At 36.8% G+C, this 18,186-nt stretch overlaps 1 protein-coding gene across 3 annotated transcripts in view; it reads right to left on the minus strand.

Annotated features, from left to right (window-relative positions):
* Positions 1 to 488: 488 nt before the first annotated feature.
* The window catches only part of grid2 (glutamate receptor, ionotropic, delta 2), a 546,810-nt gene continuing 529,112 nt past the window's right edge, over positions 489 to 18,186 (minus strand). The window contains exons 15-16 of one of the 3 annotated variants that reach the window (XM_031903170.1): positions 10,925 to 11,165; positions 489 to 1,709 (exon numbers count right to left, since the gene is read on the minus strand). In XM_031903170.1, coding sequence (XP_031759030.1) covers positions 1,287 to 1,709; positions 10,925 to 11,165 — 664 coding nt within the window. In that variant the 3' untranslated portion in view covers positions 489 to 1,286. The other 2 variants (XM_031903172.1, XM_031903175.1) reach the window with 2 other exon arrangements.

Here is an 18,186-nt window from a genome sequence, read left to right on the forward strand (position 1 = left end):
AAGTAATGGCGTGTATGGCTAATATGACGTGCGTTTTTTTGCATGCGGTGACAATTTGTGCGCGCTGCGTTAATTAGCGCCCGTTGCATCTTCGCAACTTAACGCAAATCCACCTTAATCAACCCTAGTATATCTATGTTTCTGTTTGTACTATGTAGGAGGAGTAGGTAGTAAAACATGATTACTTGTCAACAGATAAGCCCTCTGTTTAAAGCTGGCCATACATGCACCGATAATATCGTACCTCGAACCCTCTTTTCGTACGATATTCGGTGCATGTATGGCAAGTCGGCGAGGCGACTGATATCGCAGAAGGCTGCTGATATCGGTCGACTCACCGATCGGGTGGGTTAAGAGATTTTGATTGGGCGCCTTAGAAGGCGTCTGAGCAAAATCTGCCTTCAGAGCTGAATCGGCAGAAGGAGGTAGAAATCCTATTGTTTCTACCTCCATATCTGCCGTTTCAGCACTGAACGCTAGTGACCGATTGGAACGATCTTTTGTGTGACCGATGGTCGCACAAAAGATCGAAAATCGCCATGTGTGTGGCCACCTTAAGATGTTCCTCATCTCAAAGCCTAGGAAAGGCTGCAGCTCAGGGAAGGGAGGGGTTTGTTTATGCAGAGCTCATTATTTTCATTCAATATATTGCCTGTTTACAGTGGGTGCTTTAGAATAGTAAACAATTTGGAAAATATGTGTTTTCTTTTTTTAAATTACAGGGATAGGAAGAATATATTTACCGCACAAGTCCTATTTTTTGTGTTCATATTGAGCAAAGGTATATATATATATATATATAAATGTATACTGCCCTTTTTAGGGTGTTTTTTCTGGCATAGTAATGGCTTCTTTATACATCTACAAAATTGCATTCCTACATTTTTTGTGGCCTAAATTTTTTTTTTTTTTAATTAATACTGCAGGGTTTCTCCATTGGGCCACAGGTAAAGGGTCCAACAGCAGTAGTTCATAGTAGAGGCAGCAGAATATAATGTAATGAATACTGATGTTATTGCAAATGCTTTGGAGAAATGAAAGGGAGAAAGTACATGAAAGAAACAGAGAAGCTAATAAACAAAATAGCGACAATGAGTGAAATATTGAGGTGAACCGAGAAACTTTAAAATACATTTACAGACAGAATCAAGGAAGATAAAGCAAAACTTGAAAATTGTTAATAATCTGGATATAAAAAAATACATCCATGTTAGTCCCATATTTTTACAGAAGCTCCTTGTAAAGGGAGTCCTAAAAGAAACAGTGAAGAGACTCTCTCTATAATTTCATATAGAGGTGCCTCGGTCAGGGTCATTACCAAGATTAAGCCCTAGAGAAGGAGTTGGTTGATAGGGGATGGTTGACATAGTTTTAATTGGACTTCTAAAAAATCCACCATTGGGTGCCCTGTGCCTGAAAGGGCCAGTTCGGTGTTCAGGAACATTGCCAAAGGAAAAACCAGAAGCAGCTTTAGAAGATAAGTTACGGCTAAGAGTCTGAATCTGCTCTGGTATAAAAGTTGTAGTTGTTATATGAGTATTCCTGAAGTCACTTATTTGTTCCAGAGTTTGACGATTTGGTAAAGAATCAATGTCTAGTGGCGTTAGGTCAATTGATGAGGTGGAGAATTGTTTATGTGGACTTTCATCGTCTGTACACAGGCTGTTTACACGTCGGTGGAGATGTTCCAGGTCAATTTCTTTGTCATCCTGGAGAAAAAAAATAGAGAGGGAAATGCACAGTATTAAGTAGGCACCTTATATATCTGCTGCTGGGGAATTACCACACCAGCTCACTAATACACTGTACTATTAGGGTTCATGTCACTTCTTTAAGTATATACAGATTCTCCATTGTAAAACCACCATTAGATACACCGATAGGAGCTACCACCCTAAGCTTCAGTTTAAACATAACAAATACTTTAGACAAAGATTTTTTTTTTAAAAAATGGATCAATTGATAATACTGATAATCCCATGCTAGAATTCATGCCTATCATAATTATTTATACTACTGTCTTTTTTTGGGTGGGGGTTAGCATTGCTACATTGCAGCTGCACACACTGTATATGGGGAGAAAGGCTTTTGAAGAATTGCTACCTATAGGTTAATACAAGAATTCAGTACAAGTAAGCCATTCACTCCTTTAGCATTTCAGAATATTATTTTTAATAAATATTTTTTTTTCAGGTTATATTATATTTGAAAATATTCAAACAAGTTTGTCGTAGCAGGATTATCTGACTGCTGGATAAGAGACCACACGGAACCTCCATAGCCTCTGTGCTTTCAAACCAGAAATGTAAAAATGAACACCTACTTTGAAGCAACTGGGAGCAACATCATAGGGGTTGGTAAGCAACATGTTGATCATTAACCACTGGTTGGGGATCACTATTCTAAAGCAATGACCCTGGATACATGCAATTTGTTGAACGGTAATTAAAAGCAGCACAGTGGTCATCATAGACCTTCCTTTTTTAAACGTCTTATAAAAATGATTCTGTTTAATGGACAATCTCTCTACTGTTCTGAAATGTGCCTTGCCCTCAGTGTTACAACGCAGAATACTAGCCAGGGATACACAATTATTATGCTACAATGAATACAGATTATTTTGTAGAGGGATTACAAGACACATTTCAGACTATAGCTCTTTTGTCAGGCTGTTATTGCTACTTAATGACAGGCTATTTAGCCTGTATTCCATCTTTTAAAATAATCCTGTAATCATAGCAGCTTGAAAAACCCATGCCCCTACTAACCTTTCTTCTATGATAATTAGAAGCTGCACATTTACACGTTTATAGTTCTAATTTAGATATTGGGGAAACACTGTAAAATATCCATTTGCTTTAATGGCTTAATAATTTTTGTTTGTGACACCTGTGTAAAGGAAAAGAACAACCTAAACTCAAAATGATTTATTTTATCACTAAACATTAGTATGTATTTTGGAGGACTATAATAAAATAGTGAGCATTAGAACCAACTGCATAACATTATTACAACAATACAGATAATGGGCAAGCATTGCAAGAAGAGTCCATATACTCCTGCCAGGTTTCTAGAAATAAAAATACTTACAAGAACATACATAATATAAAATGTCTACATGCCAACTCTGCAAATTGCAGGGATTCAAGTACACTATATTATACTATTATATGAGAAAATGTTATGTACTAATTGCAGTATATTGTGAATTCCTTTTTATTGTACAGGTATGGGATCCGTTATCCAAAACCTGTTATTCAGAAAGCTCCAAATTACAGGAAGGCCATCTCCCACAGACTTAAATAATTCAAAATGTTAAAATTGATTTCCTTTTTCTCTGTAATAATAAAACAATACCTTGTATTTGCTCCCAGCTAAGATATTATTAATCCTTATTGGAGGAAAAATAATCCCATTGCTGTTAAAATGATTTTTTTTGTGTAGACTTTAGGTATAGAGATAACAAATTACAGAAAGATCCCTTATCCGGAAAACCCCAGGTCCCAAACACTCTGGATATCAGGTCCCATACCTGTAATTAAATATTCTACTACAGAATGCAGTTGAACACCTACTGCCTTAAAAGAAAAAATGTAAAAGTGCAAAGTGCAGAATAGTATAAAATTCGATTTTAACAAGTCCCTTCAGTTGTTAAAAAACAAGAAATGCATTTATACAATTTCGAGTTTTAGAGCATAATAAACAAATAGCGGTAAGAACCCAAATTTGAACGTTAATCTGACCCTATGAGATTGTGTCCACCGTTTTGTCATACTCTTAATTATAATTTAGAAGTATTATGCTGAACTGTTCTTATAATTCCTATGGCTATCAGCAGAATAGGGAGGAAAGGAAGAGCAGCACTTGTTGCAATGGGAGAGAGAGCATGACTGAAGAATTTATCTTATTGCAGCTATGACTTTTGAGAATTAGTATAAGGAAAGTTCATGCATTTTAGTGTAACAACCTAATTATTGCTTTATATTGAGCAGAGTGGTATATTGCCATTCTAGACCCTTTTGCCTTAAGGAGACTATAGTAGAAACATCACATAAACATCATATAAAGGGGAAAAAGAGATGTAGTTCTTTCCCATGCACTGGGGTGGGGCTTGGTTTAGCGACTAATATATTGTTAACAGCAACTGGACTCCCTGTGTTCTGTAGGTAGAAATACAAATAGAATCCCCAGGATCCTATTTTATTTTCAGTAGGGCTTTAGAGCAGACGATCTGCAAAATAATAACATAAAATTCATTCATAACGTGTATATATAATTCATTAACTATTTATAGATGACTTTTTTCTTTGTTGGGGTGTAGTGGGGTGTAGTGATCATGGCTGATGTGATTCCTTCATGAAGTATAAAAAAAATATGGTGACGAAGAATGGTTTCCATAAATTTTTTTCCCCTCTACCTGTATTTCTTTCAAAAGAAAAAAAAAACAAAACTTTTATTTAATTCCTTTTTAAAATGATTTTTTACTATAAAATTATATACTCACAATATAAGGCTAATTAGTAATTATTTAGATTTGTAGTATTCAGCAGCTCTGCAACCAGTGCTTTTAGCATCAGAAGTTAATATACCAGCCCTGTTATATCAGCCTCATTTCTGGTTTATAATTAAGCTTAGCTTCTCAGCAGCAGCCTAGAGCACACTGCGCTCCTGTGAATACCTTTGAAGGCCTGGATCATTACTGGTATAGAGATGCTGAAACTTTAGGCTTGTGCAGTAAGTTCAGTATACAATATGGCAATTTTTAAATCTTTAAAGTGTAGAACATATTTGACTATTTATGATGATACACCAGTCATCATGTGGTATCTTAACTCTTCACAGATACCTTATTCCTTCCTCTATCTATTTGGTACTTACAGTAAAGACGGGTGGTGAATGCCTAGAACATTTTTGGTTTGTAATAAAAACAATAAACAAAAAACAAACAAACAAACAAACAAACAACAAAAAAAAAACTGTTGAATGTTCATTTTAACAGAACATATTCCTCAGGTTGTGTCTCTGTAGCTGTTGTGCTATCAGCATTGAACTCCAGCTGTGCTGATGAGGGCTCCATTAGGCCTTGAGCTTATCAGAAGAGAATCCTGGCCACAGATGTCTGCCTGTAAATAATAAATCCTATTATGTAGAGGTGGGGATGCCAGACTATACTTCCAAAATGCTTGAAAAAAACCCTACTGTGTAATGTATTGGCTTTGAGTGGCTACAGACTGTTTTATTGAAATCACTAGACTTGTGCTTCTAGCATTGCTTGTATAGGGTATTTGTAATAAAGGCATTAAAATCTAGCGATTTATGGAACTTGTGTACTACAATGGAATAAACATGGGGTGGAGAATGAATGATGCAGAATTTTGTCAGATTTTTTTTATTAAATATAAATTCTAGTGACATAAATGAAAATAGTATTGTCAGTACTACACAGATTAAAAGAAATATAGACATAATCAAGAGATACACAAAAAAAATATGGGCAAAATGAATAATGTAAATGTAAAATGCACCGATTCTAGACTGCATTTTGGCACATAATATACTATCCAGTATAATGATAAGTGAATGTTAATTTAAATCATTGCATCATTCTGGTATGAAAACCAGGTCTAAATAAGACAAAAACAAAGATTTATGTGCTATTTAATAAATGCCAGAACATTTTTGCTGCTATTTTAATTTGCACTGGGGTGAAAGATTTAACAGGGAACCATTTGGCAATCAATTTATTCCCATTCTCCTCTGTGATACTTCTATTCATCATGCCCAGTGAATTAACATTGCATTGATTCGTACAGATGGAGCACTCAGTATTACAACATTTCATGCAAGAAGTTCACACATTTCTTCCTTGTGTTCCATTGGTCTCAGTGGAAGGCCTTCCTGTGAAAAACATCAGAATTATCATGCTTTATCATTGCAATACCGGACACTCCATCTGTACTGTTAACAAATATATATTTTTAGTGGATGCACATATTGTCAACTAATAAAGCTTGGTGTTATATAAAGTATAAAACATACTTTTTAACTAGGCGCACATGCAGCCACAGTCCATTGGTTAAAATAGAAAGCACTGTCCCTGATTAAATAAACAAATTGCAGAAAGTGGTATGACCTCGACTGTGTTTCAGGACATCACTGGTCTTTCTTCAAGCTAGCAGCTAGCTAATTTGAGTGGTAGAACTTGATGGACTTTGGTCTTTTTTCAACCCAACTTATTTATGTAACTATGTGCACTGGGGTTTGATTGGAGGGATTAAGCTTGATGGACTCTTTTTTTAAACCTAACTTAATTATGTAACTTGAACAAAGGCCAAAGCTTTTTCCAAACTAGCTGGTAGTGACCTAAAGTGTCTCAGTTGGCGGAGGTCATAGCCCTCTCTATTTAATGCTAGGGGGCACATTTATTAATCCACGAATACGAATCACGAATGGGAAAAAATCGTATTGGAAACGAAAATTTCGTAAGATCGCAAATATCACGAAAATGCTTCCGAAAAAATCGTATTATTCACGATAATATCGTATTGGCGATCCGAAACTCACGAAATTTTCGTACCGAACAATTGTAAACAGCGGTAAAACCTTTCCGATTTTTTCGTGCAAACGTCCGAAAAAGTCGTGCACCGTACGAAAAAGTCGTGCGGACGCCCGAGAAAATCGGCGAAAATACACTCGGAGCGTTCGCATGAACGCTCGTGCGTTCGCGCTTTTGTAAATGTGCCCCTAGGTGGTGGTGTTCATTCTACAAATTCTAGAAAGCATAAATACTCATGAACCCTAAGGGGCTGATTTACTTACCCACGAACGGGTCGAATGGAGTCCGATTGCGTTTTTTTCGTAATGATCGGTACTTTGCGATTTTTTCGTATGTTTTGCGTTAAGTTTTAACGCTACGAAAAATGCGCAACTTTTCGCGTAAGTTTTAACGCTACGCAAAATGCGCAACTTTTTACGCAACTTTCGTAATGGATACGAAAAACTCGAGTTTTTACGCAAAAATCGTATTGGATCCGAAAAATTCGTACAGAATCCGAAAAAATCGCAAAACATACGAAAAAGTCGCAAAATGTTCGTTTTCAAGTCGGAACTTTTCCAATTCGGGTCGGATTCGTGGGTTAGTAAATCAGCCCCTAAGTCTGTGTGAATAATGATCAAGGGCTGCAATGTAAAATTAAATGTTTCATTTATTGAATAATATTGCTATCTTTCCAAGAAAGCCCTGCGGGAGATGTTGATGCCATTGATTATTAATGAGTAGTAATGTCTGCCTAATATGTTTGAGCTGATTCATTATTCAAAACGAGCACTGAGGGACATATATTACAGAAGGGAAAACAGAGTTCAGAGATCAAAAAATTTGTTTTAAGATAACTGGCTCATGGTGAATCCTAAGTCATATGAAGTTTTAATGGGTTGTGATTAAATAATTGATAAGATTCTAATCACTTACAAGTCTAAAGGGGTCCTTTGCAAGCGTGGGTCCTATAAATTGGACGCAAAGGAGAGGGCATGTATACACAATTCATTAAGGTACTTGTTTCAATATGCACTCCTGCACTTCCTCATGGTTGCTAATGCATCCACTCTGCCCCTACTGCTAAATGGTGTGTAACCACGACTACTGCTACTGCCTCCCTGGACTTGCTGGTATTTCCACTGTTCCACAGCATGTTGTGTCAATAGGTGCACTAGACTAGCGCTCAGTGAATCAGATGCAAACTCCATTTGAAAGTGTGGTCCAAAAATGAGACAGCCCTCCCTGTAAAATGGAACTTCAAAATGCAAGCACAATAGCTTTCATGATTTTCATTACTAATTTTTCTTTTTCGACCCTCTTGTATTCATATTCCCATCTCTGTTTCAAACCACTGCCTGGTTGCTAGGTTAAATTGGACCCTAGGAAAGATAGCTGCTGAAATTCCAAATTGGAGAGCTGGTGAAAAAAAAGTTAAATCATTTATAAAACCACAGAAAATAAAAAATAAAGGCCAAGTCAAAATTGTTTCAGAATAACACTCTTTACATTTTCGTAAAAGATTATTTAAAGGTGAACTACCCCTTTTAAAGGGGTTGTTTACCTTATTTTCTGAGAAATTTGCAATTAGTTTTCATTTTTTATCTGTGGTTTTTGAATTACTTTGCTTCTTATCCAACTCTCCAGTTTGGAATTTCAGCTCTCCAGTTTGGCTTGGAAGCCAGAAAGGGTCATAAGAAGAAGTCAAATAATTAAAAAATAATACAAAAAAATGAAAACCAATCATAAAGGTGTTGAGAATTGGGTATTCAATAACATAAGATGTGAGCCAAGTCGGCCAGGTGCCCTAGGGAACCTGAATGGCCACCATGCCCCCGTGTGCTCATCTGCAGTGCTGTCTTGGGGGTGCCGCATAGTAATGGGCGAATTGTTTTGCGAAACTTCTGTGAAAATTCGCTACAGAAAAATTTGTTGTGCGTAAAAAAATGTAGTTGTGTATCAAATTGGGCGCGGTCACGTCAAAAAAGGTCACGGCTGCGGCAAAAAAAAAAGCGCAGGCGACAAAAAAATCACGTGACAAATGCGATTCACAAGTTTTCTGCCATTTCGTGAATTTTCTTGCAGTTTCGCGAATTTTATGGCAAAGCGAAATGGCACAGATTCTCTCATCTCTAGTGCCGCACAATGCCAAGTGGCAGTAGGAGCAAGAGAGAGCAGGCTAGGAGTAGGAAGAAAAGGTACCTGCCTGGTGCCCCTTATTGTTACGCTCTTGTTCTGGCCCTGATGGCATACTAAGAGTTAACTTAAAGATGAACTGCTTCTTTATAGAGGCAAGAGGATGCTGTCAGCATGCAGCAATATGAGGAATACAAGGATATATCGTACATCCAAAGGCCTCCTGAAAAACTGCAGAGGCAGTTTTATATAAATGAAGTTGTGAAAGTGTAGAAATACTTGTAAAATACTTAAAAAAATAAAATATCATTCAGAAATGGATCTTGTATTTCTTTTTTTTATCAGCTTCTTATAAAAATGTGTAACTGTGCAATAATATGTCATCACATAATGTTCTGTTTGTTCACATTTGGATCAAGTTATTGTAAAGCTTGTGCTACCAGATTGAATATCAGCTGATATGTGTTAAATTGTACACTATAAGCACTAAAAATCTGTGCAGCATATTCTGTACTAATAATGAAGTCGTTTGTCTCCTGCCACATGGTCGGTCTCTAAGTGAGGCTGAAAGGACATCTGGTGTTAGAGAATCTGATGTAAACTGGTATAAAAAAAGCATCTTTTGATAATATTGGCTCCGCTGTTCTTTTCCTGCTGCCCAAGGACTGCACTTTTGGTTGTGTTTAGGGGCAACAGCATGGGCGAGGCTAGGGCATAATATTCCCACAGTAGCACTTCAGTGTTTTTTTTTCCTTAGTGTCTAGTCACAAGAATTAGATAATAGGATTGTCAAATATAAAATGATCTATATAACTATAGCTAATTACTTATTTTATTCAGTCTGCAAGTCATTTGAACTCATGAACCTCTTCTACAACACATAAAAAGTTATCTGAACTGAACTGTACATAGTCACAACAATTAATGTGGCAATGATAACATGAGTTAATATTCAAGCTGTGCTTGCTATACAATTTCCCCTGCATTGTTAAGGCAAAGAGAAAAAAAACTATAGTTTACAACCAGGAATCAAGTTCATTTTCTGTGTATATTTATTTGTGGCACTTACATTTTAGATGCAGTTATTCCTTATCTGCACTGAAACACTGACCTTTTTATTATCTTTAAATAAATGTCTCTAATTATTTCGTTACTTGTTTTTTTATTAACGTGATTAATGCCCTAATGATCCTGACTTAACTAAAAGTGTATTATCATATTTTAGTTTCCTTCTAGCTATGTTTGATTCAGACAACGAAAAGCATGCAATAAAGAGGAAGCAGAGATAATTTCCAATGATAATAGCTGCTATTGTTTCTATACAAATGTCATGATTCTGAGCATCTGTTTACTTCTTCCGCTCTGGCTCCAAGTTGGAATTTGGCAGTATAGCTAACAGATACAGTGGATTATTGAAAAGACCAAAATGTACTCTATTTTCTTGGCTGAATTTGAAATGAGCTCTGAGTAATTTATCACATTTTTAAATATTTGATTCATCTGACCTACTTTGCAGTAGGCTAGAAGAATATGCAGTATACCAAGGAATAGTCTTCATTTTCTGTTCCTTAAACCACAACTCAGGGAAAGCGAGGACTTGGTATTTCATATTAGGCGAGGCTGCCAATCATGTTATAAGTGACAATTTCAAGCACTGTATTTGTTAACTGTTTCCCAATAGAACATTGCTCTGATACTATCAGTAAAACTAGGTTATGTAATATCTTTGACGCTGTCCAGTGACCTTTAGCAACCAATCATCAGTTAGCTTTAACTTATCTAGAATGATGAAATCTGATATCTAACTGGTTGTTACGAGTTTCGTATTGAATGAGAGATGTAACCATTTCCTACAATGTAGGGGCAAGAGGGCTTTAATAAATATGTGCAAATTAGGCATGCATTTGCACAAGCAAATTTGCAGAGAAATTTGCACATTTTAAATTGTCATGATTCCTAGTGAATCAGGCAATTTCATTGGCTCTTATCTATGTAGAACAAGGACTTTCGCTAATTATGGCCATAGACAAGCTGGCGTGAAGAGACTGCAACACTCTCCTAAAAATCTCCATTGAGAATAGTCCCAAGAACTGAAACCTCTTCTACTCTGGAAGTAAAGAAGAATTAAGTTTAGTTGTCCATTTTGGTTAAGTACACTTTGCTATATAATTTTTAAGAAACAAAGAAGTGAAAGAATCAGTGAATAAAAAAATAAAACATCTCATAAGATAATCACAGTGTATAAATATTTACCTCTTTTGATGGCACACGTGAGCCTTTTTTCTTGTTCCACCACGTCTCCACCATTGCTATGAAGCAGGATAGTACAATGCCCGCTGCTAGGATGCAAAACACCCCAGAGAAACTTTTGATATCTAGGGAACTTCCCTTTTGTTTAGTGTCCATTGAAGAATGAAGCTCACATTGTCCATTCCTTGGCCACCATTTATGTTTTAATATATCCATATCTCCATTTTGCTGGAGTTCAAGGATCCTGCCAGAACAACACAAACACAGGAGAAGTAAATAAACTGTACAATTTATACTGGACTTATAGACATTTTAATTCTGCATTTAAACACATAATAGCAAAGGAACTACAGTACAACTCAGAAAAGCTAAAATGACTCATGGAGGATAATTTTAACATCTCCTGGCATTTTCTTAGCAATCCACAAGGTGGCGGCCTTTCTACACTATTTCTTTATGCTACATGGAAGCCCAAAGATAAAAAGCTGGCAATTATTGATCTTTCAGGCTGAAAATAAGTATTTTACTCAGTGCTATTTAATGTTTTAGTCTAAATTCAAACAATTATCCATGTTGTAATACCCTTGATAATATCAGTGTAAAAATCCTTTGTTCAGTACGTTCCAGGCCATGCTGAGTTAGACTGAAAAATTATTCACAAGTGAACAGTTACATCCCCCATTGGGTTTTCATAGCTCATGTGATATAAAATAAGGCACAATGCCCGTTTCTCACTCGGCACCTTTTTCTCACTCACTTAAGGCACTGCAAAGTTGTAAGTGGCAAAGTAATTGCCTACCACTTAGCACTCGGGTAATTCAATTGTTCTAAAACAAGTATAATCTCTGCCTAGGAAAGGCATAAAATGTTATAGGGAGTGTTGTCATTTCTGTTTAGTTGCTGCTTGCAGCTCTTTATAGCACAATGGCAGCTGTTGTTCAAAGGGATTTGTTCTGTTTATTTAAAATCATCTGTGCTTGGGTAGAACATGCTGCCTCAGTACTTTATTGTACTGCATGAAGGCTATCAGGAACCAGGCTATCAGGAGTACAAAATGATACCAGGAACAAATACAAATGAAAGTCATTATTCAGAATGCATGACACTAGAATAACAAATTGTTACCTTGTGAGATTTAGGGAATCATATGAAATGTAATATGGTCTTTTGTCTAGTATTGCCCTCTTAGACAAGACCATAAAGGCATAGGCATTGCTGCTGCTAACTGATCCAATGGATCATTTATGTTTGGTGTTGGGTGCAAAAGGAAAAACTGACATACATGTTGCATATTGCACTGCATTCTATGGGGGCACCTAGGTTTGCCACCTGTCTGGTTTTGAACTGGAAAGCCTGGTTCAGATGGGCTGCCCTGTACAAACTGTCAGTTTTTAGAAAACTGGGTAGGACTGTCCCCGATTGAGGCCAAATGGGGCCAATCACAGGCCGACACATCATAGCCTACTGCTAAATGTCATGGCCATACCCCAATACATCATGACACACACCTGGTGCATTTGTACCAACCCTTGATGTCACCAATCTCACCCCTGCCTGGATGTCATAAAAGGTGGCAACCTTACAAGCACCTAAGGGTGCAAGTTTTTGCACTCCAGGATGGAACGGAATGACTTTCCCATGAATATAATGCTGTATTCATGAGGGGTGGGCTTGGGGAGACACACTGGTGCACATCATTTCTATCCCAGCTTGAGTGCAGCAATAGCATAGACATAAGTACTTTGGGATGCAATTATATGCCCTGTAGTACTTTAGCACTTGCTTCTGGGGCATTGGTCAATGTCAAGGATTAACATAGAGGGTGGCACAAAACATTATAGACAGGGAGAGACAAATATGCATTGGTAAGTGTTAAATAACATAACTGGTCAGAGTATGTACACTTTAACAGAAAATGTGGAGAGGAAGAAGAAAAGTACTATAGGTGGAATTTCAATTAAGTAAATCTTACTCCGGAGTTGTAACCCATCGCAAATGCAGCAATAATCTACTCAATATCAAATACCCATAAACTTTTTTGACTTTCCTCCCCATTGTCTTCATTTATTTGACACTTCCATCTCCTAATTTTTTTTCTTGTGCTCCCAACCACATTGTCTCATTGTCTCCTACAATGCAATATATACATCTCCCCTTTAAGGTCTGGACTAGGATTCAAAACAGACCCTGGCATTGCCAAACAGCCCCCCACTAGCAAACTAAATGGTCTATGGCATCTTAAAGCAGGCCTCTGGCATTTGCCAGGATCCACAAATTACCAACTGTAAGCAAAAGGGGACAGTCCCAGACTGGTAAAGCCCACAGTTCTATTCTGTGCCTGTTATTACTTTCTATTTATGCATCCTTCTTTGCTAACATTGCTTCAAATACCATATTCATACTAATTATAATTAATATAGGTTAAAATAGAGCCACAAACGAAATATTGTCCTTAGATACAATTAATAAGTCACCTTGGCTTAAGGGGCATGTGTAAAATATAAAGTAGCTGTCATTTTACCTGTTCTTTTTTCTGTATGTACAAGGCAGTGCCACAGAGGTTTAATATGCAACTCTGCAGAAAACTGCCCCACTCTGCCTTCAGTTTGACTACAACATATTACAGATGCAAGATTATTATCAATGAGAATTCTGCTGACCAGAAAAAATCATCATAGACCCATAACAGTTTACCATTGAGAATGACGTTTATAAGCACTTATCTGTTATATTTCATATAGGGACTACAATATAATATTATACTGTAATGGGGACGAAGGACATATTTTGTGCTAGGAAAACAGTGTTTTATAATCCCAACTTCAATTGCAGGAACAAAGAACTTGGTGCCAGATTTACACAGCTGGCATTCCCACTGAAAAAATATTGCTCATTGGAGAGCAATTGCTTTGAGAATATAGTCTAAACAATTAAGTAGAGCACATTGGATTGACAGTTTACACCATAGCACAATGACATCTGCTCTGTCATTTGTACTACAGTTTGTGTTCTGTAATGATGCCTTCCCAAAGGTCTGTATTATATACTCATTGATTAATATCAACAGAGCACAACTGAGTATAGCATTCCCATGCTGGTGCTTGTTCCATACATAATTATTATTTTTTATTCTTGTGAGTTGAATACAACCTCAATTCATACAGATTTACAAAAACATCCCTGAGAAAGAGGTCACTTTGTAAATAAAAAGGATTACTTTAAATTGCCAATGGGAAATTATAGGTCAGTGGTCAAATAACCTAGTATTTATGAAGAAAAGAGGTCAGTAGCCTTGTGTGTAATGCAACCTTAGTGTTTTCACATTGGTTTGCACTTGATGAGAGATATAGGGAATAGTTGTAAAATATAAAGGATATTATAAGACACCGAGGAGTTCCATGACCATATAAAAGCCCTATGATGCCATTAGTTATAATCGCTACGAAGCGATTATACTGTAGTTACATAGTTACATAGGGTTGAAAAAAGACCAGAGTCCATCAAGTTCAACCCTTCCAAGTAAACCCAGCACACACAACCTATACTTACCAATCTATACACTCACTTACATAAATAATATATACAAACATTAATACTAACTGTAGATATTAGTATCACAATAGTCTTGGATACTATGCTTGTTCAAGAACTCATCCTTAAAGGCATTAACAGAATCTGCCATTACCACATCACTAGGAAGGGCATTCCACAACCTCACTGCCCTCACCGTGAAAAACCACCTACGCTGCTTCAAATGGAAGCTCCGTTCCTCTAATCTAAAGGGGTGGCCTTTGGATGTGTTGATCGTTTTTATGGGAAAACACAACACCCCCTATCTGCCTATAATCCCCTCTAATATATTTGTACAGAGTAATCATGTCCCCTCGCAAGCGCCTCTTTTCCAGAGAAAACAACCTCAACCTCGACAGTCCAACCTCATAGTTTAACTCTTCCATCCCCTTAACCAGTTTAGTTGCACGTCTCTGCACTCTCTCCAGCTCATTAATATCCTTCTTAAGGACTGGAGCCCAAAACTGCACTGCATACTCAAGGTGAGGCCTTACCAGAGACCTATAGAGGCAAAATTATGTTTTCATCCCTTGAGTCAATGCCCCTTTTTATACAAGACAGCACTTTATTTGCTTTAGTAGCCACCAAATGACATTTCCAGGAATTACACAACTTGTTATCTACAAAAAAACCCAGATCCTTGATGGCATCACTAAGCAGCATTTATAAGGATATAATTTACACAATATTCAAGGCTCCTCAATTACAAAGTAATAAAATAATATCCCTCTGCCTCTAGAGGTGTAGTGGTTGGGATAGCATTTAGGCAAGGATACTTTTTGGATATGTTGAATGGAAAAATGTTCCACAAATACTAAATCCTAAAAAACACTTCAGCAGAGAAGCAGAACTTAGGGGGGAATGTAATGTAAGCGGAAAAAACTGCACACAAAAGAATAACAAATTTCATTTTTTTAATGTAATATTTTTTATTAGACTGTTATTGCATTGCGAATATCAATTGTTCACTGCAAATGATTAAGTCATGCTTGAAGATGGTGTAATTGTTAGTGTGAAAACAACTTTTTCATTAGAAAGTTTTTCATATACTACACACTGGCGTAATCTAAATAAATTTGCAATATCTAACCTACTGTCACACGAGGGGCAAAAGGTTTGCAAAAAGTATATGACATTCGTGCAAAGGCAAAATTGTTTGCAATGTGAATATTTATTTGCATTGTGAACATTTTAACCATTAGCAACATATATTACATTCCCCCATTAGTGTGAAAGGGATGAAAATAATACAGTAGACAGCAATGCACGGTTGGTATGCCCCTTGAGCAGGTTCTAGAGTAAGTTTGCCTCTGGGGCACTAAAGTTGGCAATACCCTAGCTAGTTTATATAAGGGGGAGAATAGTGAGTTACACTAACACACTAATGTTGTATCATTAATGTTTTCATTAGTATCAATATGTACAAAGAGAGTTGGGTCATGCCCAGCCCCAACCAATAATTTGTCTACCTGATCAACCACATGCCGAACCCTGGCAGCAAACTGTTTGGTTGTAGCGATCCAGACAACAGATTACTTTATACACTTTCCTAATAATTGGATTTCCTAATAATTGAATCCCCAGATATAACCAGACTGTTTAGGCCAAGGGGCTGATTTACTTACCCACAAACGGGTCGAAATGAGTCCGATTGCGTTTTTTTCGTAATGATCGGTATTTTGCGATTTTTTCGTATGTTGTGCGATTTTTTCGTATTCTTTACGAATTTTTCGTTACCAATACGATTTTTGCGTAAAAACGCGAGTTTTTCGTATCCATTACGAAAGTTGCGTAAAAAGTTGCGCATTTTTCGTAGCGTTAAAACTTACGCGAAAAATTCGCAACTTTTCGCGTAAGTTTTAACGCTACGAAAAATGCGCAACTTTTTACGCAACTTTCGTAATGGATACGAAAAACTCGCGTTTTTACGCAAAAATCGTATTGGTAACGAAAAATTCGTAAAGAATCCGAAAAAATCGCAAAACATACGAAAAAGTCGCAAAATGTTCGTTTTCAAGTTGGAACTTTTCCAATTCGGGTCGGATTCGTGGGTTAGTAAATCAGCCCCCTAGCGTTGCTCTTCTCCCCACCACTACTAGAGAGACTGGTTTCCAGGCCGTTAGAGAGGTCAACCCCACCTAAAACTGCCAGTCCAGCATTCACTCTCCCATTTTCTTTACACAATCTGGCAAATCTGTAAGGATTCACAAACCCTGGAGCAGTCTCCCTTTTCCTTTTCCCCACAATAGATTTTCTGTCACCCAGCTTACTGCCTCATCATACTGCTGCTGTTCTCCTTCCACCAAACTATCTGACCCTGCTAGCTCATGCTGAGTGAGCAAGAGACTCCTCTCTGTCATTTAAGCACAGTGTTACCTATAGGACTCTAATGGTGACTGTAAATAAAGCTGTAATTGTGTTCATCTGCAAGATCATGAGGACATTCTATCCGCCATAGAAGTTGATGCTGCATTCAAAGTTGCCATGTAATATAAATATGAATTAAATACCACTCAACCGTTTATCATTCATTTTATACTGTAAATTATGAATAGGTCTCTAAGCTCAGGTAACAGACAGGAGCCCTAACGATCAAATTAGCATCATGATGTATCTAAGGAGTTGCTGTGTCTAGAGAACTTTAATTATTGCCTATTTTCTATGTTTATGTTAGCAACAAAAGTCAAGAGCTTGTTAACAGAAATCGCATGCACTATCTTTTGTAGATTGAATCTAGGCAGCAAATGAATAGATAATCAGTGTAATAAAAGCTAGGGAGGGACATTTGGGGTAGAAAAAGGAAGGGACCATACAAAGCAATGAAAGTATAATTGGAATTGGAAAGTTTGGTGAAATTTCAAAATGTCATCTTAAGTACATGGTGATATTTCCATTACAAGTGGAGAAAATGTTCTTCAAGTACCAAACTTATGACTTTGCACTGTGTATTAAGGAAGAAAAAAAAATATTATTATATCTTATTGTGGAACTATACCAATGTAATAACCTGAAAAAAGACTCCAGTAACCATTGAAATCTTCCAGTCTTAAAGGTAACTATGTAAAGTTTCCATCAGTCTAGTAATCCATAGCAACCAATCTGCAGGTAACATTTACTTATTAAGGTTACTTGTGATGAGAAAATCTGTCCTGTCTCACTTTGACAAAAAATTAATGAAACCACTGAAAAATTAATGGAACGCAATGAAGTCAGTGGCCATTGTTTTTGCTTCACACAATGCATTGAAGTCAATGGGCATTTTTACCATGTGCATTTTCTTCGGTGGCAAAATTTTGCCACAGTTTCATAAAAAAATTCAAAGATGGCCTATTTATTTAAGCTGTCCTTACAAAAGATTCAGTTATTATACACAGCTACATGGTGTTTCAGCAATGTTAGTTGATTTGCCAGCGAATATAGCTGAAACCAAAGCTTACTGTAACAACTTGAATAAAAGCAAAAAGCACAATGAACAGGCAACAAGTAAGAATTACTGTCAAGGATTGATTGAAAACTTCTGCCTTCTAATCCCAAATAAGCAACCTTCTGATCTCTATCATTAATAGACCCACACCTGACTGTTTAGGTTTTGCTTTATTCCTATGCTTTGCTAATTGCTTTGCTCACCTTGGAAACATGTTTTTCATTTCCTTTCTTAATAGCCTGGTTATATATTCAAATTTTACATCTGCATT

Source organism: Xenopus tropicalis, chromosome 1, assembly GCF_000004195.4.
Source record: "Xenopus tropicalis strain Nigerian chromosome 1, UCB_Xtro_10.0, whole genome shotgun sequence".
NCBI classification, from domain to species: Eukaryota; Metazoa; Chordata; class Amphibia; order Anura; family Pipidae; genus Xenopus; species Xenopus tropicalis.